At 44.1% G+C, this 27,755-nt stretch overlaps 2 protein-coding genes across 2 annotated transcripts in view; one reads left to right on the forward strand and one right to left on the reverse strand.

The window, feature by feature from the left end:
• The window catches only part of LOC134577756 (alpha-tectorin-like), a 48,806-nt gene that overhangs the window by 3,972 nt on the left and 17,079 nt on the right, over positions 1-27,755 (reverse strand). The window contains exons 2-6 of the mRNA XM_063436631.1: positions 4,357-4,411; positions 4,237-4,275; positions 1,877-2,007; positions 1,471-1,752; positions 250-387 (exon numbers count right to left, since the gene is read on the reverse strand). Coding sequence (XP_063292701.1) covers positions 250-387; positions 1,471-1,752; positions 1,877-2,007; positions 4,237-4,275; positions 4,357-4,390 — 624 coding nt within the window. The 5' untranslated portion in view covers positions 4,391-4,411. The remainder of the gene's footprint in view (positions 1-249; positions 388-1,470; positions 1,753-1,876; positions 2,008-4,236; positions 4,276-4,356; positions 4,412-27,755) is intronic.
• LOC134577983 (trypsin-like) lies at positions 7,066-24,212 on the forward strand. Its single transcript, XM_063436943.1, has 5 exons — positions 7,066-7,125; positions 12,495-12,651; positions 19,387-19,640; positions 23,181-23,320; positions 24,035-24,212. Exons 1-5 carry the CDS (start codon positions 7,077-7,079, stop codon positions 24,194-24,196), a joined length of 762 nt encoding a protein of 253 aa, XP_063293013.1. The 5' UTR covers positions 7,066-7,076; the 3' UTR covers positions 24,197-24,212.

Here is a 27,755-nt window from a genome sequence, read left to right on the forward strand (position 1 = left end):
TTTTTTGGCACCATAGGCAGAATTTAGAATATTGACCCTAACCCCATGCCCCACCACATGTTCGACTTTGTTCGTTTTGGTTAGCCAAAGCATATTTCAGCTTGGATTTTGGGAACTCTGCCATACACCTGTTCAACCCAAATTTAACCTAATTGCAGTTCGGTCTTAAATTAATCTCCTGGCCAAACAAGGAGTAATAATGGATTGAACACGATATTATCTCTTTGCTGAGTTCTGTTCATTCTGTACCTGAGCTGGAATTCCTCCCAAGCCTGTAAGGGGATTACCACCACTGGCTTTGCCGGTTGTCCACTGGATGTCACCATAGTTCAGGATGATGAAGAATCTCAACCCATCAGTTGTGAGGGCAGCTTGGAATGTGTTTACCTAGACATTGGTGAAAAAAAAAAAAATTATGATTAAAAATCATCGTATCACAATAAGTGATTTAATTTATTTTGAAAATACACAAAAGGGCACTGTGAATTATTTTACAGGTGTTCTGATTGGCAAAGTCTTCAAGTTAAAAAACAAATGAATGGTCCGGTTTTATAGGGGCATTATTCCCACTTCAAATTGTTTTATATCTGATCATTTTCTAAAATTAATTTCAAAGTTTGTTAAAAACAAAAAAAATGAAAATAAAATAAGTGAAAACCAGGTTGCAATGGTAGATGATGTGTTAGAAGGTTTGTGTCATTAGGGTGGTCTACTCCATACCATTGAGACTAAAATAAGATCTGTGCCACATATTCCGTCCTGAGTATTCAGTGATGGAGCAGAGATCTCTTGTGGTTGACAAAATGCCAGTATTTTAATATCATGCCAACAGGCCTCATATTCTGCTTTGACATTGAATGGAGGCTCTTATTTACAAATTAAGAATATGTTCACATTTGTACAAACACTTCCCCACAATTGTGTCATTGTTTTCTGTACCTGAGAGATAATTGGATTATAGGTTTTTCCTCATGCAATTATCTCTCAAGCACAGAGAATTCTGGGATTGAAAACCCTGCATTTGACCATGTAGGGGTCTGTGCATAAAAGCCGTGTGTGGCCTGAATAAACTAAGCTGACTCCCAGAACTATGTTTCGTCTGGTTACTGGGGGAATGGATGTCTGCATGTGTTAATGGTTCCAGAGTGGCTGAGTGAAAGAATTATTAGAGGTAACAGGTCGGGTTACCCATGGTCTGCTACAATTGGCTTCACTGGAAGCAAAAATTGCTGCTCCTTCTAGCACTAGTGGAGAGAGAATGTAAGATCATTAGTTATTGCAAAGTCTCACCTGTAGATCAGAGACCAACTAAAACAAGATAACACATTTATGCAGATTGTCCCTTTAAAGCTATTGAATTGATTGAGTTTCTACATATATCTCCCATTGCACACATATGGTATTTGTCTATAACTCCATCATCATCAGTTGAATGTTGAATGTGGATAAACATGAAACATAAGAGCCCACCTTTTCAGATTCCGATGCATAGTAGGCCACTTTGTCCCAGGTAGCTATAAACGCCCAAGTTGCAGTGAAATGCTGACTAGGTAAATGTTTCTCCATGTCGTCTGTGATACTCTTCAACAGATCGGGCTTTGTGCTCTGTCTGTAATACACTTTGCCGGCCAACCTATTGTCTACATCTCCCCAAAATGGTGTCACAAATGTTTGCCCATTGGTCAATGGGAAAGCATCTGGTGTGTATTGCGAAACTGCTGTCTTAAAGGAAATCACTCCATTGTTATTTACCTAATGGGAGAAAAGAGTTAAACAATTTACTGGTATGTTTTTCTTGTTACCGTTTGATGCATTTAACTATTTTGGTCTTTGATGCATTGAAGAAGGTGGAGCAGTTCAAGAGAATGATACTTACAAACAGAGAATTGTATTCCTTACTAAAGAATTTAAAAGGAACTGAAATAGGAATTTCAGCAGATGCTCCATCATCTTCCACCGGAGTAGTTTGGTCACCCTCCGATGGTCCGTATGGATAAAGGAGAGATTCTAGAAAGAGAGGAATATTCTCTATTGGTTTTCGATCTATGATGACTCATCTATCTCGCCCTCTGTAATTGTTTTACTAAATCCAAAATAGGTTTAATTGATAATACACAATAAGTTAAAGACTAGCTCTTATGTTAAATGTAAAAGTAGAATATGACTACTTACAGACTGTTTTCAATGATCTATTTTTGCTATTCCCGATGTTTGTGAAAAAAAAGCTGTAATTCTACTAATTGGTTGTCAGAAATCAATATAATCATATTTTTGAATAGAGATCTATACACTTATTTGTCATTGTAATGGACCCTCTGTCAATTGATGCTCCTAGTGCTTACCGAGGACCATGAGCACCGCACCAGACACCATAAACACTACAGATCCCACAAACCGACACAGCTTGGCTGGGAACTCGTCGTCCTCTACCCACCCTGGACCTACGACAAGGCTCCAGGTTCCAGTGGGTGAACCTCTTCTCCAAGAAAGAGTAGCAGGAACAAGCTCTTAAAAAAGCTTAGTGATTATAGCCCAGGGGAGTATACAGAGTATAGCAATCCCCCAGTGTAGATGCAGCCTTTTCCCCCACACATGAGACAAGGCTCTACGTTGAGGGTAAAACAGGAACTCAGCAGATCTGAGGGTTTATTGACAGCTTGGTCTTTTATACAGTTTCCCCCACAAGGTTACCACCCAGGTGGACCTTGTGGGGCACAGGGACAGAGGAACAACAAGCCAAGAAAAACATAGTTTTACATTGTCACTCCCATACAGTGTACACAATCCCTCCCCTCTGCCTGTGATATAATTAACAAAGACAATGGACTAACTCAATTAACTCTAAGCAGAAAAAAAACTAAATGTAAAAAAAAAAAAAAAAATAGTACCCCAAAATACAACATATCCCCACATCCCCTGATAGCCCCGATCTGGGTGAACAACATAACCAAAAATCAACCAGATCGGTTCATCGGTTCTGGAATTCCCTGGAAATCTTCTTTTTGCCCATGGTCCCATGCCCAAAACAGTTCCATACACTCAACAACAAAACACTACTGGACAATTTAAGATGGCCGCCGCCACATGTTTGAATCTGTTCCAGTTAAAAGTCCCAGGGGCATTGTGCCAAGTCCCAATATGCACAAATAGTGTTTTTAAAAGGCAATACACCCCAGGGGCCATAGTCACGGGGCAAGAGGCTGGCAAGCAGGCCTCTCAAAAACCCAGTGGCGAGGTTACTTTTGCCACAGTCATTTCATCCTATATTTATATACTAGCTGTGTATCCACGGTTAATAATAAATAAATGCTAAGATTTCTTAAAAGAAAATGTGCTCGGTAACGAATGGGTCAATGATAGTCATTAATCCTTGTGTTTTAATGCACGCTAGGAAAAGGAATGATTAAATGAACAGCAATTACTTATGTATATGACCACCCTTGGGACATTATCAGTGAGGTTCTTTTAAAAAAAAATAAAAAATTAGAGTGAACTAAAAAAACAGGTTTAAAAAAAAAACTCAGGCTGAAATAGTCAAATCGGTCAAATTTGGATTTTAATTCAGTACAATTCAGTAAATAACTGTACCATCAACGTTGTGAGTTGTCCATCAGATTTGCTATACTCCACCATTCTCCCGATAACCCTCAATTCTCCCAATACCCTGCCGTGATTCTGATACCCTGCTATTCCTCCAATACCCTACTTGCTGCCGATACCCGTCCTTTCTCCCAATACCCAGCCATGCTCCCGATACCCCACCGTACTCCCGATGCTTGCTGCCTGTCTGGTGTACATCTCTGTTCTCCTGATACCCCATAGTGCTCGAAAAGGACCAACTATTGGAGTGGAACATAGAACGGATGTCGGAATCTCTAATGCTGACCTGGATTCAAAATTGTTGGATAAGCTTTTTTTTTTTTTTTATGATTTTCATCTTTTTGGATAAATGTTTAACAATATTTTACAAAATATAAAAAAAATCATACATAAAAAACTATACAACAATATCAAATTATTAAAATATTTTTCAAAATATAAAATCACTTTAAAAGTTAATCCAAAAATATGATTTTTTTTGAAAAACTTTACTTTAAAAAAATTTAAAATTGAAGCTGTTAATATCCCTAAATATGGGTGTAATAGCAAAGCATTTAGGCTACCTTAACATGATCCTTCTTGGATTTAAAATTTCAAGATACTTTATGCTCTCTGACAAATTGTATACTGTATTACCTGATTCTGAGAGCCCTTGGCCAAGTGTTGAGATCAGAACTGTAGAGAAATAAATATATATTAAAAGCTGTCACTGATATTTGATTAATTTATTATAGTATAGAACTGGAAGGTGCTCACCAAGTGCCAACAGAAGATTTGCAACAGACTTCATCCTGCCGGACGATGTCCAATTCTGGAAGACAAATGAGCATTAGTTTACAAAGTCTTGGTCTGTCTGCTCGCTGTTGTTATCATTTCATGCACCCTTCCATCTGTAACAAGCTAAAACATACAATATCTGGGGGAAGAATGGAAACCACCCCAATAGGTCCTGCACATTCACATACTAACTGGGGATTTACTTCTGTGGGACCAGCCAATGGTGAATCGGGCTACTCATTTTAAAGCACAAAGTCATGGTTACAAAGAAGCCAACATATAGTGCTGAGGGCCCACTCTCCCAGCTCTGAAAGAAGGACGTTTATGTTAATAGAGACAAACGATGGGAGTCTGCACAAAAATGAAGATCAGATTGAAAAGGAAAATTCAATGGGAAAATGTGGTGTAGGTGGGACTTTTTCATAAATCAGAAGAGCAGATTATTAGGGAGTCTCCGAGCAGGGGAGACTTCAGAAAAGATTAAACAAAGAAAATATTAAACTGCTCTCTTCTAATCCCTGTGGCAAACGTGCCTATGCCACAAGCTCCTGGAAGAGCCTGCTAGCTAGCCTCTTGCCCAAGGACTATGGGCCATATCCAAAGACCCTGTTTGGGAGTTATGCTGCTGGGGAGGCCTGGCAGTTTACTCTGTGTGCTCCTGGTTCGGCACTTTCCCTTCTTTGGAACTGAACCAAACGATAAATCCCCGGCGTCCGTTCGCATGAAGAAACTTACGAATTGTCCGCAGCACTATTTACCAATTATTGTTATGTGACTAAGTTCAGCATGAGGACTTCGTGGGTCCCAGGTCACAGCAGGATTTAACCGGGAATGTTATGGAACTGTTTTCGGCATGAGGAAAGCACTTTTTGGAGGGAAGGTGCCTGAGGGGCACAAATGCTACCTAAGAGTCAGCCAGAGCACCCTATATTTCGGACGCAGGAACTCACGAAAGTTGACCTGGAAAAGCACCAAATGCACTGGAACTGTTTTGGGCATAGGACCAAGTATGCAGTCGGTCAGAACTTTAACACGGTGGAGTTTCCCCTACACTGCCTGGATATGAGCGCTATTTGGAGAACTTAAGCGCTCAGATCAGGGCTATTTGGGAAAATATTATTGGTGGGGTTATTGTTATTTTTTATATTTTTAGGCTTGCCTGTTCTTGGGAGATAATTAGCTTACCGGTCTCTAATACAATTATCTCCCAGGCACAGAGATTTATGGTAGAGGCTTGTCTTGCATTGAGTGGAGACCCCATGCTGGGGTAAAAGCAGGCAACTTGGCCATAACAAATCAGTTCCTTTGTACTCAGTCTCGACTAGTGTTTGGGTGTACCAGCTATATAGTTATACTCTCTGCACGAGAGGTTTAATCACTAGAATCTGGATCCAGGACCCTGTTCCAAGGTGGGAAGTGATGGCAAGACCCCAGCCAAGCTGCAGTGGCTAGGGGCTGGAGTGCTGGTGGTGTCCCGGCGATAACTAGGCAGCGTGTTCGGCGGAGGTACCCAGTCCCACCCCACACATTCACACACTACATTACATGGTACAGTTGTGAATTTTAGGGAATTGCAGTGAATTAAAATCCAAATTTGACTGATTTGACGGTTTCAGCCTGAGTTTTAAAAAAACTGTTTAGTTCTCTCCAATTTGTTGTTTTGTGAAAGAACCTCACTGATAATGTCCCAAGGGTGCTTGTAGATATAAGTAATTGCTGTTCATTTAATCTTTCCTTTTCCTAGCGTGCATAAAAACACAAGGATTAATGACTATCATTGACCCATTCGTTACCGAGCACATTTTCTTTTAAGAAATATTAGCATTTATTTATTATTAACCGTGGATACACAGCTAGTATACACAATACAGCACCTATCCCACCCGACACATTCACACAACGCGCTCCCTACGTACACAATACAACTACTATCCCACCCAACACATTCACACACTACATCCCCAACATATACAATGCAGCCCCTATCGTACCCCACACATTCACACACTGCACCGCTCACTTATGCTCACTACAGTTCCTATACACAACACAGCCACTGTACACACAAACACTACAACCCCTACAAACACATTATAGCTCCTATCCCACCCCACACATTCACATACTACATCCCCTCTATACACAATAAAGCCCCTATCCCACCCCACACAACATAGTCCCTATCTCACCATTCACACACTACACCCCGTACATATACAATGCAGCCCCTATCCCACCCCACACACTACACCCCCTACATATACAATGCAGCCCCTATCCCACCCCACACACTACACCCCCTACATATACAATGCAGCCCCTATCCCACCCCACACATTGACACACTACACCCCCTACATATACAATGCAGCCCCTATCCCACCCCACACATTCACACACACACTACACCCCCTACATATACAATGCAGCCCATATCACACCCCACACATTCACACACACACTCACACTACACCCCCGACATATACAATGCAGCCCCTATCCCACCCCACACATTCACACTAATCCCGGAGTCTGCATTAAATACTGTATTCAGTAACGAAACACAGGAAGCCCACTTTAACGTCATTGACTCCAGTAGTCAGGTGGGAAGATATTCTGTTCATTTGGTTAATAATTCACTGTGTAATCAAACAAGCAGATTAAAAAGCAAATCCACAAACTGTTCCATCCAAAGTCTCATGTGGAAAATGCTTCCTGTGATACTCGCGGCTCTGCTGGGATCAGCAGGTGAGATGGATCAGGAATTAAAGGACTTTCACACAGACCGAATACACAGTCTTTATTACAGATATTGGGATTTAAGCTCCGAAAGGGGCCACTAAGGCAGCTTCTAAGTGCCCTGTGGGATTCTGGGTAGCAGGTACAGGTTATACTCTGACTTCGGTTTGTGTTGCTGCAAAGGGGGTGCTGTGAAATCACTGTTTAGCCTAAATGCCTAGAAAAGCGACACAATCATGTTTTACTGCATGTCGGGTTGATAGATCAATGAAATGGTTAACGCGGGTTTAAGGTGAACTTCCAGCTCTCTCAGAGTCCAGCACCAGTTATACTGTAGTTGTTGGGTTGATAGATCAATGTAATGGTTAACGCGGGTTTAAGGTGAACTTCCTGCTCTCTCAGAGTCCAGCACCAGTTATACTGTAGATGTTGGGTTGATAGATCAATGAAATGGTTAACGCGGGTTTAAGGTGAACTTCCAGCTCTCTCAGAGTCCAGCACCAGTTATACTGTAGATGTTGGGTTGATAGATCAATGTAATGGTTAACGCGGGTTTAAGGTGAACTTCCTGCTCTCTCAGAGTCCAGCACCAGTTATACTGTAGATGTTGGGTTGATAGATCAATGAAATGGTTAACGCGGGTTTAAGGTGAACTTCCAGCTCTCTCAGAGTCCAGCACCAGTTATACTGTAGATGTTGGGTTGATAGATCAATGAAATGGTTAACGCGGGTTTAAGGTGAACTTCCAGCTCTCTCAGAGTCCAGCACCAGTTATACTGTAGATGTTGGGTTGATAGATCAATGAAATGGTTAACGCGGGTTTAAGGTGAACTTCCTGCTCTCTCAGAGTCCAGCACCAGTTATACTGTAGATGTTGGGTTGATAGATCAATGAAATGGTTAACGCGGGTTTAAGGTGAACTTCCAGCTCTCTCAGAGTCCAGCACCAGTTATACTGTAGTTGTTGGGTTGATAGATCAATGTAATGGTTAACGCGGGTTTAAGGTGAACTTCCTGCTCTCTCAGAGTCCAGCACCAGTTATACTGTAGATGTTGGGTTGATAGATCAATGAAATGGTTAACGCGGGTTTAAGGTGAACTTCCAGCTCTCTCAGAGTCCAGCACCAGTTATACTGTAGATGTTGGGTTGATAGATCAATGAAATGGTTAACGCGGGTTTAAGGTGAACTTCCAGCTCTCTCAGAGTCCAGCACCAGTTATACTGTAGATGTTGGGTTGATAGATCAATGAAATGGTTAACGCGGGTTTAAGGTGAACTTCCTGCTCTCTCAGAGTCCAGCACCAGTTATACTGTAGATGTTGGGTTGATAGATCAATGAAATGGTTAACGCGGGTTTAAGGTGAACTTCCAGCTCTCTCAGAGTCCAGCACCAGTTATACTGTAGATGTCGGGTTGATAGATCAATGAAATGGTTAACGCGGGTTTAAGGTGAACTTCCAGCTCTCTCAGAGTCCAGCACCAGTTATACTGTAGATGTTGGGTTGATAGATCAATGAAATGGTTAACGCGGGTTTAAGGTGAACTTCCAGCTCTCTCAGAGTCCAGCACCAGTTATACTGTAGATGTTGGGTTGATAGATCAATGTAATGGTTAACGCGGGTTTAAGGTGAACTTCCAGCTCTCTCAGAGTCCAGCACCAGTTATACTGTAGATGTTGGGTTGATAGATCAATGTAATGGTTAACGCGGGTTTAAGGTGAACTTCCAGCTCTCTCAGAGTCCAGCACCAGTTATACTGTAGATGTTGGGTTGATAGATCAATGTAATGGTTAACGCGGGTTTAAGGTGAACTTCCAGCTCTCTCAGAGTCCAGCACCAGTTATACTGTAGATGTTGGGTTGATAGATCAATGTAATGGTTAACGCGGGTTTAAGGTGAACTTCCTGCTTTATTCAGACGGTTCGGTAAAGTGAGGATTTTACATTTTGGGCAAAAATAACCGAACTGCAAATATTTTGCTAATCAGCCAATGTTTCAGTTGGGTTATTATTCTTAAAATGTGGAATTAATTTTGAATTCCAGACAGTTCCCACTTTAGTGAGTTCATTATTATGCTGCATATAAACCCCGTAGATATTAATGACTAATGACTATTAAACATTGAATTAATCCGGGTCAGTAGAACACTGAGTGAGTCCTGGGTAGAACGTTACAATAGCGAAAACGATAACATTATATTAAGTTACAAACCAGCTATCTCAGAGTCCAGCACCAGTTATATTGTAGATTCTTGAAAATGGCTGTTTATGTTTTTTGTTGTTTTTTTAAAAGAAAAGTATTAAAATTGCAAACAGCTGTAATGGGCTGTCACATACACCACACATATAGCTCACCATCCCTCTCACATACACCACACATATAGCTCACCATCCCTCTCACATACACCACACATATAGCTCACCATCCCTCTCACATACACCACACATATAGCTCACCATCCCTCTCACATACACCACACATATAGCTCACCATCCCTCTCACAGACACCACACACATAGCTCACCATCCCTCTCACAGACATCACACACATAGCTCACCATCCCTCCCACAGACACCACACATATAGCTCACCATCCCTCCCACAGACACCACACATATAGCTCACCATCCCTCCCACAGACACCACACATATAGCTCACCATCCCTCCCACAGACACCACACATATAGCTCACCATCCCTCTCACATACACCACACATATAGCTCACCATCCCTCTCACAGACACCACACACATAGCTCACCATCCCTCTCACAGACACCACACACATAGCTCACCATCCCTCCCACAGACACCACACATATAGCTCACCATGCCTCACACAGACACCACACATATAGCTCACCATCCCTCCCACACAGACACCACACATATAGCTCACCATCCCTCCCACACAGACACCACACATAGCTCACCATCCCTCTCACAGACACCACACATATAGCTCACCATCCCTCTCACAGACATATAGCTCACCATCCCTCCCACAGACATATAGCTCACCATCCCTCCCAGAGACATATAGCTCACCATCCCTCCCACAGACATATAACTCACCATCCCTCCCACAGACATATAGCTCACCATCCCTCCCACACAGACACCACACATAGCTCACCATCCCTCTCACAGACACCACACATATAGCTCACCATCCCTCCCACACTGACACCACACATATAGCTCACCATCCCTCCCACACAGACACCACACATATAGCTCACCATCCCTCCCACACAGACACCACACATAGCTCACCATCCCTCTCACAGACACCACACATATAGCTCACCATGCCTCCCACAGACACCACACATATAGCTCACCATCCCTCCCACAGACACCACACATATAGCTCACCATGCCTCCCACAGACACCACACATATAGCTCACCATCCCTCCCACACAGACACCACACATATAGCTCACCATCCCTCCCACACAGACACCACACATAGCTCACCATCCCTCTCACAGACACCACACATATAGCTCACCATCCCTCTCACAGACATATAGCTCGCCATCCCTCCCACAGACATATAGCTCACCATCCCTCCCAGAGACATATAGCTCACCATCCCTCCCACAGACATATAACTCACCATCCCTCCCACAGACATATAGCTCACCATCCCTCCCAGAGACATATAGCTCACCATCCCTCCCACAGACATTTAACTCACCATCCCTCCCACAGACATATAGCTCACCATCCCTCCCACACAGACACCACACATAGCTCACCATCCCTCTCACAGACACCACACATATAGCTCACCATCCCTCCCACACTGACACCACACATATAGCTCACCATCCCTCCCACACAGACACCACACATATAGCTCACCATCCCTCCCACACAGACACCACACATAGCTCACCATCCCTCTCACAGACACCACACACAGCTCACCATCCCTCCGACACAGACACCACACATATAGCTCACCATCCCTCCCACACAGACACCACACATATAGCTCACCATCCCTCCCACACAGACACCACACATAGCTCACCATCCCTCTCACAGACACCACACACAGCTCACCATCCCTCCCACACAGACACCACACACAGCTCACCATCCCTCTCACAGACACCACACATATAGCTCACCATCCCTCTCACAGACACCACACACAGCTCACCATCCCTCCGACACAGACACCACACATATAGCTCACCATCCCTCCGACACAGACACCACACATATAGCTCACCATCCCTCCGACACAGACACCACACATATAGATCACCATCCCTCCGACACAGACACCACACATATAGCTCACCATCCCTCTCACAGACATATAGCTCACCATCCCTCTCACAGACACCACACATATAGCTCACCATCCCTCCGACACAGACACCACACATATAGCTCACCATCCCTCTCACAGACATATAGCTCACCATCCCTCCGACACAGACACCACACATATAGCTCACCATCCCTCTCACAGACACCACACATATAGCTCACCATCCCTCCGACACAGACACCACACATATAGCTCACCATCCCTCTCACAGACATATAGCTCACCATCCCTCTCACAGACATATAGCTCACCATCCCTCTCACAGACATATAGCTCACCATCCCTCTCACAGACATATAGCTCACCATCCCTCTCACAGACATATAGCTCACCATCACGCTCACAGACACCACACATATAGCTCAGTACAGAGAATGTCTGTGGCTTAATCACCCTCGTTGGGTAAAAAGAGAGAGAAACAGCTGGAAAACCTGGATGGGTTTCACTTTGATAAAAGTGGTTTTGAGCATTTTTCCACCCTGCTCTTCCCAATGCTCCGTCCTGTGTGTGTGTGTTAGTTCGTATATCAGGGTAGTGACTGTGCAGCATTCTAGGTCTAAGTACACACCAGTCACAAGCTCCCAGTATTTTCCATAAACATCACACTTACATATGAAACTGCTCAAGAGAGTCATAATGAGATCTGACAATTAGCATTTTCATTTGTCTCAACTTAACCTCATAGCAGATGTTATTTGAACACCACATGCCAACACAGAAAGAGTCAAAAGCTGGGATGAGACATCATTACTGTGCCAAATTCTATATTTTTCAGTTCATATAAACATATATATTAATTTTCATTATTTACTGGGAAGGGCGTGCGGAGCGAGGGATGGGGGAGGCAGGGTGGAGCGGAAGTACCAGGGATTCCGCTTAGTATTCCTGGCACTATAGTATCCATTTAATTGTTGGAGTACGGTGGCGGTAGCACACACTCTGGCAGTTATAGAAACTGGTGTCAATGAAGTTTAATTACAGAAATCTTCAACATTAACTGAACTTTTATGAATGTTTATGTCCAGTAACAGGCCGAAACATTAATCGAATTATTGGTGGAGAGGAATGTCAGTCCGACTCACATCCATACCAGGTGGCCTTGCACTATTTTAGTTCGTTTATTTGTGGTGGTGTCCTGATAGACGAGTGCTGGGTCCTGACGGCAGGGCACTGCAACATGACGTGGGTATTTCATTATTGTTTAAGCTGTTTCATACTTTGGGCTGTACTCGTTCTATTCCCGTGTGTTGTCACTGTCTGCTATCACTCGGGGCTAGTCTCACTGTCTGCCGTCACTCTGGGCTGTTCTCACTGTCTGCCGTCACTCTGGGCTGTTCTCACTGTCTGCCGTCACTCGGGGCTGTTCTCACTGTCTGCCGTCACTCGGGGCTGTTCTCACTGTCTGCCGTCACTCGGGGCTGTTCTCACTGTCTGCCGTCACTCGGGGCTGTTCTCACTGTCTGCCGTCACTCGGGGCTGTTCTCACTGTCTGTCGTCACTCGGGGCTGTTCTCACGGTCTGCCGTCACTCGGGGCTGTTCTCACTGTCTGCCGTCACTCGGGGCTGTTCTCACTGTCTGCCGTCACTCGGGGCTGTTCTCACTGTCTGCCGTCACTCGGGGCTGTTCTCACTGTCTGCCGTCACTCGGGGCTATTCTCACTGTCTGCCGTCACTCGGGGCTATTCTCACTGTCTGCCGTCACTCGGGGTTATTCTCACTGTGTTCTATCATTCGGGGTTGTTCTCACTGTGTGCCGTCACTCGGGGCTGTTCTCACTGTGTTCTATCATTCGGGGTTGTTCTCACTGTGTGCCGTCACTCGGGGCTGTTCTCACTGTGTGCCGTTTTTAACGTATCGCCACCCATCAGGTGGCGATAGAGGTACAATACCTATATATTATAGTAATATTTATTATATAGTAATTATAATTTTTTTACTTTTTTTAATGTGTAATGTGGCAGTTGGATAATTAGCGCTGGCCAGCCACCACATAATTAACCCCTGCCCCACCAAGGGCTTTGAAGCAGTTTTATGATAATCAGTTATTAATAAATTAATTCAGTCCGAATTGACCCGTATGCAGCTGGATAATACGGTTCTATTCGGTGCAGAGCTATTTGGATTCTAGTGAATAACCCTGATTGTGTGCTGTCACTGTGTTTTATCTGTGGGTGCTGTCACTGTGTGCTTCCACCATGTGTTGTCACTGTGTTTTATCCCTGTGTGTTGTCATTGTATGCAGTCACTGTTTTATCCCAGTGTGCAGTCACTGTGTTTTATCCCAGTGTGTTGTCACAGTGTGCTGTCACTGTATTTTATCCCCGGGTGTTGTCGGTGTGCTGTCACTGTGTTTTTTCCCGTGTGTTGTCACCCAGTGTTGTCATTGTGTGCGATCACAGTGTTCCGTTATCCCTGTATGCTGTCACTGTGTGCTGTCATTATGTTTTATCCCTGTGTACTGTTACCGTGTGTTGTCACTGGGTTTTTCCCCTGTGTGTTGTCACCCAGTGTTGTCATTGTGTGCGGCCACTGTGTGCTGTCATTGCGATTTATCCCTGTGTGCTGTTACTGTGTGTTATCCCTGTGTGCTGTTACTGTGTGTTATCCCTGTGTGCTGTCATTGCGATTTATCCCTGTGTGCTGTTACTGTGTGTTATCCCTGTGTGCTGTTACTGTGTGTTATCCCTGTGTGTTATACCCGTGTGCTGTCATTGCGATTTATCCCTGTGTGCTGTTACTGTGTGTTATCCCTGTGTGCTGTTACTGTGTGTTATCCCTGTGTGCTGTTACTGTGTGTTATCCCTGTGTGCTGTTACTGTGTGTTATCTCTGTGTGTTATCTCTGTGTGCTGTTACTGTGTGTTATCCCTGTGTGCTGTCATTGCGATTTATCCCTGTGTGCTGTTACTGTGTGTTATCCCTGTGTGTTATCCCTGTGTGCTGTTACTGTGTGTTATCCCTGTGTGTTATCCCTGTGTGCTGTTACTGTGTGTTATCCCTGTGTGTTATCCCTGTGTGCTGTTACTGTATGTTATCCCTGTGTGCTGTTACTGTGTGTTATCCCTGTGTGCTGTTACTGTGTGTTATCCCTGTGTGCCGTTACTGTGTGTTATCCCTGTGTGCCGTTACTGTGTGTTATCCCTGTGTGCTGTTACTGTGTGTTATCCCTGTGTGCCGTTACTGTGTGTTATCCCTGTGTGCCGTTACTGTGTGTTATCCCTGTGTGTTATCCCTGTGTGCTGTTACTGTATGTTATCCCTGTGTGCTGTTACTGTATGTTATCCCTGTGTGCCGTTACTGTGTGTTATCTCTGTGTGCTGTTACTGTGTGTTATCCCTGTGTGCTGTTACTGTGTGTTATCCCTGTGTGCTGTTACTGTGTGTTATCCCTGTGTGCCGTTACTGTGTGTTATCCCTGTGTGTTGTTACTGTGTGTTATCTCTGTGTGCCGTTACTGTGTGTTATCCCTGTGTGTTGTTACTGTGTGTTATCCCTGTGTGCCGTTACTGTGTGTTATCTCTGTGTGCTGTTACTGTGTGTTATCCCTGTGTGCTGTTACTGTGTGTTATCCCTGTGTGCTGTTACTGTGTGTTATCCCTGTGTGCCGTTACTGTGTGTTATCCCTGTGTGTTGTTACTGTGTGTTATCTCTGTGTGCCGTTACTGTGTGTTATCCCTGTGTGTTGTTACTGTGTGTTATCCCTGTGTGCCGTTACTGTGTGTTATCTCTGTGTGCTGTTACTGTGTGTTATCTCTGTGTGCTGTTACTGTATGTTATCCCTGTGTGCTGTTACTGTATGTTATCCCTGTGTGCCGTTACTGTGTGTTATCTCTGTGTGCTGTTACTGTGTGTTATCCCTGTGTGCTGTTACTGTGTGTTATCCCTGTGTGCCGTTACTGTGTGTTATCCCTGTGTGTTGTTACTGTGTGTTATCTCTGTGTGCCGTTACTGTGTGTTATCCCTGTGTGTTGTTACTGTGTGTTATCCCTGTGTGCTGTTACTGTGTGTTATCCCTGTGTGCCGTTACTGTGTGTTATCCCTGTGTGTTGTTACTGTGTGTTATCTCTGTGTGTTATCCCTGTGTGCTGTTACTGTGTGTTATCCCTGTGTGTTATCCCTGTGTGCTGTTACTGTATGTTATCCCTGTGTGCTGTTACTGTATGTTATCCATGTGTGCTGTTACTGTGTGTTATCCCTGTGTGCTGTTACTGTGTGTTATCCCTGTGTGCCGTTACTGTGTGTTATCCCTGTGTGCCGTTACTGTGTGTTATCCCTGTGTGTTGTTACTGTGTGTTATCTCTGTGTGTTATCCCTGTGTGCTGTTACTGTGTGTTATCCCTGTGTGCCGTTACTGTGTGTTATCCCTGTGTGTTGTTACTGTGTGTTATCCCTGTGTGCTGTTACTGTGTGTTATCCCTGTGTGCCGTTACTGTGTGTTATCCCTGTGTGTTGTTACTGTGTGTTATCCCTGTGTGTTATCCCTGTGTGCTGTTACTGTGTGTTATCCCTGTGTGTTATCCCTGTGTGCTGTTACTGTATGTTATCCCTGTGTGCTGTTACTGTGTGTTATCCCTGTGTGCCGTTACTGTGTGTTATCCCTGTGTGCTGTTACTGTATGTTATCCCTGTGTGCTGTTACTGTGTGTTATCCCTGTGTGCTGTTACTGTGTGTTATCCCTGTGTGCCGTTACTGTGTGTTATCCCTGTGTGCCGTTACTGTGTGTTATCCCTGTGTGTTATACCCGTGTGCTGTTACTGTGTGTTATCCCTGTGTGTTGTTACTGTGTGTTATCTCTGTGTGTTATCCATGTGTGCTGTTACTGTGTGTTATCCCTGTGTGTTGTTACTGTGTGTTATCCCTGTGTGTTGTTACTGTGTGTTATCTCTGTGTGTTATCCCTGTGTGCTGTTACTGTGTGTTATCCCTGTGTGTTATCCCTGTGTGCTGTTACTGTATGTTATCCCTGTGTGCTGTTACTGTGTGTTATCCCTGTGTGCCGTTACTGTGTGTTATCCCTGTGTGCCGTTACTGTGTGTTATCCCTGTGTGTTGTTACTGTGTGTTATCTCTGTGTGTTATCCCTGTGTGCTGTTACTGTGTGTTATCCCTGTGTGCCGTTACTGTGTGTTATCCCTGTGTGCCGTTACTGTGTGTTATCCCTGTGTGCTGTTACTGTGTGTTATCCCTGTGTGCCGTTACTGTGTGTTATCCCTGTGTGTTGTTACTGTGTGTTATCCCTGTGTGTTATCCCTGTGTGCTGTTACTGTGTGTTATCCCTGTGTGTTATCCCTGTGTGCTGTTACTGTGTGTTATCCCTGTGTGCTGTTACTGTATGTTATCCCTGTGTGCTGTTACTGTGTGTTATCCCTGTGTGTTATCCCTGTGTGCTGTTACTGTATGTTATCCCTGTGTGCTGTTACTGTGTGTTATCCCTGTGTGCCGTTACTGTGTGTTATCCCTGTGTGCCGTTACTGTGTGTTATCCCTGTGTGTTGTTACTGTGTGTTATCTCTGTGTGTTATCCCTGTGTGCTGTTACTGTGTGTTATCCCTGTGTGCCGTTACTGTGTGTTATCCCTGTGTGCCGTTACTGTGTGTTATCCCTGTGTGCTGTTACTGTGTGTTATCCCTGTGTGCCGTTACTGTGTGTTATCCCTGTGTGTTGTTACTGTGTGTTATCCCTGTGTGTTATCCCTGTGTGCTGTTACTGTGTGTTATCCCTGTGTGTTATCCCTGTGTGCTGTTACTGTGTGTTATCCCTGTGTGCTGTTACTGTATGTTATCCCTGTGTGCTGTTACTGTGTGTTATCCCTGTGTGCCGTTACTGTGTGTTATCCCTGTGTGCCATTACTGTGTGTTATCCCTGTGTGTTATACCCGTGTGCTGTTACTGTGTGTTATCTCTGTGTGCCGTTACTGTGTGTTATCCCTGTGTGCCGTTACTGTGTGTTATACCCGTGTGCTGTCATTGCGATTTATCCCTGTGTGCTGTTACTGTATGTTATCCCTGTGTGCTGTTACTGTGTGTTATCCCTGTGTGCTGTTACTGTGTGTTATCCCTGTGTGCTGTTACTGTGTGTTATCCCTGTGTGTTATCCCTGTGTGCTGTTACTGTATGTTATCCCTGTGTGCCGTTACTGTGTGTTATCCCTGTGTGCCGTTACTGTGTGTTATCCCTGTGTGTTATACCCGTGTGCTGTTACTGTGTGTTATCCCTGTGTGCCGTTACTGTGTGTTATCCCTGTGTGCCGTTACTGTGTGTTATCCCTGTGTGTTATACCCGTGTGCTGTTACTGTGTGTTATCTCTGTGTGCCGTTACTGTGTGTTATACCTGTGTGCTGTTACTGTATGTTATCCCTGTGTGCTGTTACTGTGTGTTATCCCTGTGTGCTGTTACTGTGTGTTATCCCTGTGTGCTGTTACTGTGTGTTATCCCTGTGTGTTATCCCTGTGTGCTGTTACTGTATGTTATCCCTGTGTGCCGTTACTGTGTGTTATCCCTGTGTGTTATCCCTGTGTGCTGTTACTGTGTGTTATCCCTGTGTGCCGTTACTGTGTGTTATCCCTGTGTGTTATCCCTGTGTGCTGTTACTGTGTGTTATCCCTGTGTGTTATCCCTGTGTGCTGTTACTGTGTGTTATCCCTGTGTGTTATCCCTGTGTGCTGTTACTGTATGTTATCCCTGTGTGCTGTTACTGTGTGTTATCCCTGTGTGCTGTTACTGTGTGTTATCCCTGTGTGCTGTTACTGTGTGTTATCCCTGTGTGCCGTTACTGTGTGTTATCCCTGTGTGCTGTTACTGTGTGTTATCCCTGTGTGCCGTTACTGTGTGTTATCCCTGTGTGCTGTTACTGTATGTTATCCCTGTGTGCTGTTACTGTGTGTTATCCCTGTGTGCTGTTACTGTGTGTTATCCCTGTGTGCTGTTACTGTGTGTTATCCCTGTGTGCCGTTACTGTGTGTTATCCCTGTGTGCCGTTACTGTGTGTTATCCCTGTGTGTTATACCCGTGTGCTGTTACTGTGTGTTATCCCTGTGTGCCGTTACTGTGTGTTATACCCGTGTGCTGTCATTGCGATTTATCCCTGTGTGCTGTTACTGTGTGTTATCCCTGTGTGCTGTCATTGCGATTTATCCCTGTGTGCTGTTACTGTATGTTATCCCTGTGTGCTGTTACTGTGTGTTATCCCTGTGTGCTGTTACTGTGTGTTATCCCTGTGTGTTATCCCTGTGTGCTGTTACTGTATGTTATCCCTGTGTGCTGTTACTGTGTGTTATCCCTGTGTGCTGTTACTGTGTGTTATCCCTGTGTGCTGTTACTGTGTGTTATCTCTGTGTGCCGTTACTGTGTGTTATCCCTGTGTGCCGTTACTGTGTGTTATCTCTGTGTGCTGTTACTGTGTGTTATCCCTGTGTGCCGTTACTGTGTGTTATCTCTGTGTGCTGTTACTGTGTGTTATCCCTGTGTGTTGTTACTGTGTGTTATCTCTGTGTGCTGTTACTGTGTGTTATCCCTGTGTGCCGTTACTGTGTGTTATCCCTGTGTGTTATACCCGTGTGCTGCCACCGTGTGTCACCACAGTGTGCTGTGATGTCATTGTGTGCAAAAGGATGAAAACATTATTATAAGATTCAGACGAGGAGCGGCTTGCAGTATCCAGCAACCAAAGGGTTTTCTATCGAGTTGTGATAAATTGGGAGTTTTGTTCCCATTGGGTTCGGCAATGTTTACATCATAGTCTATCTATAGTGACATTACCAAGTGTTTGTTTGAAATCGTGTCATTCTAGTTTAGCCTGGCATGTGCCCATTGATTGCACCGATTATTATTATTATTATTGCAATTTATATAGCGCCAACAGATTCCGTAGCGATTGATGGCAGTCTTGTTTTTCTGATATGAGTATTTATAATATGATGCAGGAACATTCAGATACGACTTGGAGCACACAGTATTTTAAGCCCTGGAGATTTCGATCAGTACACGTATGCTGTGGCCATGTTCCCTCACCCTGACTTCAATGAGACAACGTATGAAAATGACATCATGCTACTCAAACTTGCGTCACCAGCTGTGATTGGTCCATATGTGCAAACGATACCTTTGGCTGACATGTTGGTAGAAGATGGAACAAGTTGCTTAACATCAGGATGGGGAACCACTACGAGTCCTGCCGGTAAACAAAATGTTCTTTGTGTACGGCAAATAAATGATGCATGGAGCAAGTACAAACTATTGATGGAATAAGGCGTCACGGTATTAATAATGGGAGTTGTTCTACTAATAAGTAGATATTGATGTTTGGCTGTAAGCTTACAAGACGAATCACCAAATCCATCATTTGTGACCAGAATCCTGGAACCCTAACAGCTACAGGCTCGGTCTATCCATCAAGACAACACGGGGCCCCATCTCTGTACGTACAGAGAGGAAGCTGGGAGCTGGCGTGGCCCCAAGCTACTTGCTTGGTTTAGTGAAGGCAAGAACCCTAGGATTTTGTCTAGGTTTCCATTCTATGTCAGTATTCGAATTGTTTTCCAATGAAAAGTCAGAGAACAATGTAGGAATAAAAGGGCAGAGAATAACAGAAAGCCTTTATAGAATTATTAATAACCCCGAGGGCAGACCGGACGCTCAAGGGGCACTAGTCATGCCTGCTATGGTTTGTTGCCACTTTATAGGAAAATATAAAATTGCGCCCGGCAATTTGCTAGTGGGAGCTGTAGCAGGCTGGCCGGGTCTTGGGTCATAGACAGTTCTTTCTTCCAATATGAGTAAAGCTTTATTTAGCAAGCCGGCCCCAATTTAGCCACAGCAAAGCATTAACCAAACTAACTAACATAGAGTACCCTGTCTATGCTACTGGGCAGCTAAGCATTAACCAAACTAACTAACATAGAGTACCCTGTCTATGCTACTGGGCAGCTAAGCATTAACCAAACTAACTAACATAGAGTACCCTGTCTATGCTACTGCTAACCCCAGGAGATTAACAAATAAAAATAACAGCTTGCAAAATCCCTTTACTTTCCACACAGTTTCAGCAGCCTCTTTGACTCACAGTCTCTTTGACTCACAGTCTCTCTGTCTCCACCCCAGCTCTTCACAGGAGAGATTGATTTCCCTCTGCATAGGGTTTATGTAGCTCCCTGATTGATTGGGTTCATGTAGCTCCCTGATTGATTGGGTTCATGTAGCTCCCTGATTGATTGGGTTTCATGTAGCTCACTGATTGATTGGGTTCATGTAGCTCCCTGATTGATTGGGTTCATGTAGCTCCCTGATTGATTGTGTTCATGTAGCTCCCTGATTGATTGGGTTCATGTAGCTCCCTGATTGATTGGGTTCATGTAGCTCCCTGATTGATTGGGTTCATGTAGCTCCCTGATTGATTGGGTTCATGTAGCTCTCTGATTGATTGGGTTCATGTAGCTCCCTGATTGATTGGGTTCATGTAGCTCCCTGATTGATTGGGTTCATGTAGCTCCCTGATTGATTGGGTTCATGTAGCTCCCTGATTGATTGGGTTCATGTAGCTCCCTGATTGATTGGGTTCATGTAGCTCCCTGATTGATTGGGTTCATGTAGCTCCCTGATTGATTGGGTTCATGTAGCTCCCTGATTGATTGGGTTCATGTAGCTCCCTGATTGATTGGGTTCATGTAGCTCCCTGATTGATTGGGTTCATGTAGCTCCCTGATTGATTGGGTTCATGTAGCTCCCTGATTGATTGGGTTCATGTAGCTCCCTGATTGATTGGGTTTATGTAGCTCCCTGATTGATTGGGTTCATGTAGCTCCCTGATTGATTGGGTTCATGTAGCTCCCTGATTGATTGGGTTCATGTAGCTCCCTGATTGATTGGGTTCATGTAGCTCCCTGATTGATTGGGTTCATGTAGCTCCCTGATTGATTGGGTTCATGTAGCTCCCTGATTGATTGGGTTCATGTAGCTCCCTGATTGATTGGGTTCATGTAGCTCCCTGATTGATTGGGTTCATGTAGCTCCCTGATTGATTGGGTTCATGTAGCTCCCTGATTGATTGGGTTCATGTAGCTCCCTGATTGATTGGGTTCATGTAGCTCCCTGATTGATTGGGTTCATGTAGCTCCCTGATTGATTGGGTTCATGTAGCTCCCTGATTGATTGGGTTCATGTAGCTCCCTGATTGATTGGGTTCATGTAGCTCCCTGATTGATTGGGTTCATGAAGCTCCCTGATCGATTGGGTTCATGTAGCTCCCTGATTGATTGGGTTCATGTAGCTCCCTGATTGATTGGGTTCATGTAGCTCCCTGATTGGGTTCATGTAGCTCCCTGCTTGATTGGGTTCATGTAGCTCCCTGATTCATTGGGTTCATGTAGCTCCCTGATTGATTGGGTTCATGTAGCTCCCTGATTGATTGGGTTCATGTAGCTCCCTGATTCATTGGGTTCATGTAGCTCCCTGATTCATTGGGTTCATGTAGCTCCCTGATTCATTGGGTTCATGTAGCTCCCTGATTGATTGGGTTCATGTGGCTCCCTGATTGATTGGGTTTATGTAGCTCCCTGATTGATTGGGTTTATGTAGCTCCCTGATTGATTGGGTTTATGTAGCTCCCTGATTGATTGGGTTTATGTAGCTCCCTGATTAATTGGGTTTATGTAGCTCCCTGATTGATTGGGTTTATGTAGCTCCCTGATTGATTGGGTTCATGTAGCTCCCTGATTGATTGGGTTCATGTAGCTCCCTGATTGATTGGGTTCATGTAGCTCCCTGATTGATTGGGTTCATGTAGCTCCCTGATTGATTGGGTTCATGTAGCTCCCTGATTGATTGGGTTCATGTAGCTCCCTGATTGATTGGGTTCATGTAGCTCCCTGATTGATTGGGTTCATGTAGCTCCCTGATTGATTGGGTTCATGTAGCTCCCTGATTGATTGGGTTCATGTAGTTCCCTGATTGATTGGGCTCATGTAGCTCCCTGATTGATTGGGTTCATGTAGCTCCCTGATTGATTGGGTTCATGTAGCTCCCTGATTGATTGTGTTCATGTAGCTCCCTGATTGATTGGGTTCATGTAGCTCCCTGATTGATTGGGTTCATGTAGCTCCCTGATTGATTGGGTTCATGTAGCTCCCTGATTGATTGGGTTCATGTAGCTCCCTGATTGATTGGGTTCATGTAGCTCCCTGATTGATAGGGTTCATGTAGCTCCCTGATTGATTGGGTTCATGTAGCTCCCTGATTGATTGGGTTCATGTAGCTCCCTGATTGATGTTTAACCCCCTCTAGTCAGGGAACACTGAAGTGCCATTCTGAGGCTAATATAGAAGTGTTCCCTCACACTGCCACAGAGCACAGAGTAAAGTGTATTTATTTTAATTTGTGTTACTGACCTTATGTATAATTACACCCATGGCATTGGTGTAGCAGAAGTCCCGCTCCCATATCATTTGCCACCATCGAGCAGGTTTGAAAAGCCGTGTATATAGCTGGGTATGAATGCTGAAGGTAGCTGGAAGGATATGTGTTTGTATTACACTATAATACGTGCAACTAACTTTCATTTTGGAAAAGAATGTATTAATGTTCACTGGACTCTTTTAAAAATGAAAGTGAGAGTTCAAAGTGAATTTCAAATTTAAAGTTAAAATAGCCGAATTGGAAAAATCCTCTGACCTTAAATTTGAAACTGAGTTTGAATTCTCCTGTCTCTTTGTGTATTTCTCAGAGACGTATCCGGATGTGCTGCAATGTGTTAATATCACTGTTACACCGCACTCTGACTGTAGACTATACTATCCCGATGATGAGATAACCGAGAGTATGCTCTGTGCTGGAGACCTCCACGGAGGAAAGGATACCTGTCAGGTGAGGTATCTGTCATAAAGATTAATGGGGGCACTGGGGTGTTAATGGGATTTCCCCCTCTTTGCTTAATAACCCCAGACCCACATTTTACAATAGTAATGTGTAAATCTGTTATGGCAATGGCTTCTCTGGCCTCTCCTTGATTAGCCCGAGTCTCGGACATCAGATGGTGGGGTGGCATGGCTCAGAGCTGACTCCATGAGTAGCCTCTGATTAGTCATTTCCCTGGCACAGACTGAAAGTCTGGGTTGGGAAACAGGGGAGAGCTTGCCAAGGCTGCAGATAGCAGGTCTGCAGCTTTCCCAAGCTGTTTTCATATATACCCCAATGAAAAAAATGCATAATCAAAAGGATGTATAGTTTTTTTTTACTGGGGTGCGTCTACTAAATAAATAATTTATTTTGGGGTAACTTTGTGTTCCTTTATTTACCTAGAACTCAGTAAGAGAAATAAAGCCTAATCCAGACAACCTCTATTTGTGGAGGTTTAGCAATGCTCTCAATCATCCTTTACTGATATGCTAGACGGTGGGTAATAACATCCTATTCAAAGTTAATCCCTGTCTACCTGAGAGCTAGTTATCTATCTAGAGATAGTGATTATTGATTATAGAATGCTGCTCTATTTACTGCAATTGGTTAATGGATTGTTGGGGGCAGCTTTCAATATAAATATGTTTCCATTTTGCTCATTATTTGGGTTGTTCCCCACAGGGAGACTCCGGGGGACCCTTGGTCTGCAATTCAGTGTTACATGGAATCACATCCTGGGGACACCGACCCTGCGGGCAGCCAGCAAAACCCGGGATTTATACCAAAGTGGTGAATTACATTGAGTGGATTGATAATATCATGCAATCCTACCCCTGTCCATAGCGTCCTAAACCATTGTCTCAAAACAATAGAATCCTTTCCAAAGTCATCTAATAAACTCCATCCAACCAGCGTTATCTGTCACTTGGCTCTCATATATTGGTTGACAATAATGTGTCTTTATTTATACACTTTTAGCCTCAAGACTATGTAATACGTGAAAATGGACTCTGCATGATCTGGGGTGATTTTAATTCTATTTTTTCTTGTCAATATTCCTTTAATAGCCACATAATTTCATTATATCCAAAACCAGATTCACCAGTTTTAGACCTTGCAGAGCTTAGCTTTATTCTCCAAAACAAGAAACAAGCCAAACTTTGCAACTTCTAGAGTTACTCTGCCTCTGTACTAAATATCTCACATTAAACATCTTAACGTCTGTGACGGACGCCTGGCACCCCAACTGGGTGACTCCGCCAATCGATGCTTCCTAGCTGACACTGAGTACCATAAGCACCACACCGGACACCATAAGCACCATAGCCCCTTAGCCACCACTGCTTGGCTGGGGTCTCACCGTCCCTTCCCACCCTGGACCAAACCCCTGGATCCAGCTCCCAGTGGGAAGGCCTCTCCTCCAAGAGAGTATTGCAGGTATAGCAGTGTAGCTCTTACAAGAGCTAGTGATTACAGCAATCCACAGAACAATCCCATGAGCAGGGATTATAGCTGGTATTGCTGTTCCCTACAATCACGAGATGAGGCTGCATGTTGAAGGTGAAGTGAACTGATTTTAATGGGGCCGCACTTAGCCTTCTATGACAATCCCCATGCAAGGGGTACTCCCACCTAGACCTGATAGTAGACTGAATTACAAAATCACAGGTCAATGGCAGCAGTGTTACAATATATGACACTCCCATAGATAACTGGATAACCCCCCCCCCCCCCCCCCACTGACCTGGGAGATAATTGAATCAGGAATTGTACTAATCTAATCCAATTATCTCCAAGCACAGAAAAACACACTTTTTCCCCAAACACCCCAAAAGTACCCCAAAAACACAAAGCCCCACAAACATTACATCCCCTGATAGCCCTGATCTGGGTGACCAACATATCCAAAAATCACCCAGATCGGTTCAGGAATTTTCTGGAAGCTATTTATTTGACCGACCGCAGGCATGGTGTCAGGATTACTAGGTGATCCAACATGTAGAATTGTATCACACCTTGGACTAAAGGTAACATCTTACCAGGCCTCAGAATGGCAGGACGTAACGTACCAGAGTATAGTCAGAATATTTGCCAAGATTATGGACACAGGAGACCCAACGATGAGGGAAAGCCAAAAGTCAAGGATACCAGAATACAGGGAAGTCAAAAGAAGCCATAACCAGAAATAAACGCTCAGGAACACACTCTCGGACAACCACTAAGGTAAACCACAACAGGGCAATGAGGAAAGGCAAGAAAGGAGTTTAAATAAGTCTCCTTTAAATCCGATTGGCCGTACCTGGCCTCTGACCCCAGAATGAGCGCGCGCGTCGTTTGCGTGACATCATATGCACGCCAATGTCATTAACTCCTTAACCGCGGGTGTATGTGGGGCTACAAATTGGCATGGGTCCGCAGAAGCCGGCATCCTTCAATATGCCGCAGGAGTCAGACACCACGGTAAAGGTCTGCCAACCAGCATCTCCACCAGCGCCCGGAAGGTAGTTATTCACAGAGACACCACAAGGTGATGATGAACATGTGACATTACCACCCACCTGAAGGCTGCCCACTGGGCAGGCAGGACCAAGTTTGAAGGGAAATTTGGCGTAGAAATAACGAATCTTGCGACCAGCACGAATATTGGAAGCTGGAACCCAAGAACGTTCAGCAGGCCCGTACCCCCTCCAATCAACCAAATGGTGGAAGGAACCGCAAGAAAGCCTGGAATCGATTATGGAAGAGACTTCATACTCTTCCTGTCGAGAAATGACCAACGGAGGAGGGAGAACACTAGGGACACTATATCTATTACAAATGAGCGATTTGAGCAAAGAAACATGAAAGGCAGGGAGAGACAGGGAATATGAAACAGGATTAATTTTTCGAAGGATACGAAATGGACCAAGGAATCTTGGGGCAAACTACATGCTAGGAACTTTCAGTTTGACATTGAGCAATGATAACCACACCCTCTCACCCACTTGGTAAACAGGGTTGGCACCGCGCCACTTATCTGCATACAATTTGAAACTATCAGCCACAGTTTTGAGAGCGGAGTGAACTTTGGTCCAAGTATCATGAAAGAAGCAAGGTGATCATCCAAAACAGGGATAGCTGTGTCAGAGAAAACAGCTGGCAGAACAGTAGGATGAAGACCGTTATTAACAAAGAATGGACTATGTCCAGAAGAGTCATGGTTAGCATTGTTCCTAGCAAACTCGGCCCAGGGTAGTAATTCGGACCAATTATCCTGAGTGCTACGCAAATACAATTCCAGAGACTGGTTAGCCCTCTCAGCTGTGCCTTGGTTTGGGGATGGTAAGAGGAAGAAAATTACAATTCAATGCCCAACTGTTTATTGAAAGCCCTCCAAAACCGAGACACAAACTGAGAACCTCTGTCAAACACAATATTGTGAGGAATGCCATGTAGTTGGACAATTTCTCATATAATGATAAGAACCAGGTCTTGTGAGGATGGCAATTTTTTGAGTGGAACAAAATAAGCCATCTTGGTAAATCGGCCAACTACCATAAGGATGGTGGTATAGCCATTAGAACTAGGAAGTTCTACAATGAAATCCATGGACAAATGGGACCATGGAACACTAGGTACGGGAAGTGGGTGCAACAATTCACATGGAAGTTTATGAGGTACCTTAGAAACTGCACAAACTGAACAGGTCTGCAAATATTCCTTAAAGGAACACTATAGTCACCTAAATTACTTTAGCTAAATAAAGCAGTTTTAGTGTATAGATCATTCCCCTGCAATTTCACTGCTCAATTCACTGTCATTTAGGAGTTAAATCACTTTGTTTCTGTTTATGCAGCCCTAGCCACACCTCCCCTGGCAATGATTGGCAGAGCCTGCATGAAAAAAAAACTGGTTTCACTTTCAAACAGATGTAATTTACCTTAAATAATTGTATCTCAATCTCTAAATTGAACTTTAATCACATACAGGAGGCTCTTGCAGGGTCTAGCAAGCTATTAGCATAGCAGGGGATAAGAAAATCTTAATTAAACAGAACTTGCAATAAAGAAAGCCTCGTTTCGTTACGATCTGCCATTCTTCTGAATTTGGGCCAATCAGATGATCGTATGAATTCCCGAACTCCGAAATATGATCGGAGTCGAATCATGAACCAAATGTAAGATAAAATGGACAGCATTGTTTGATTGTGAGACAGAATTCCACCAACCGCACCAAAAAAGAGATGATTGATTGGAAAAGAGTAGATTAAAGTTTCTTTTTGTAGAAGATAGTCTGTAGATAAACAGTTTTTGCATATATTTAAATTGGCAGTTTTGTTGGCAGGAAATGCTGTTAAATAAAGTAGATTACACTGTGACTACCTTCCCAGTTGGATTCTTTTCTCTGTACTTGTTTCCACATT

Source organism: Pelobates fuscus, chromosome 11, assembly GCF_036172605.1.
Source record: "Pelobates fuscus isolate aPelFus1 chromosome 11, aPelFus1.pri, whole genome shotgun sequence".
In the NCBI taxonomy this organism is placed as follows: domain Eukaryota; kingdom Metazoa; phylum Chordata; class Amphibia; order Anura; family Pelobatidae; genus Pelobates; species Pelobates fuscus.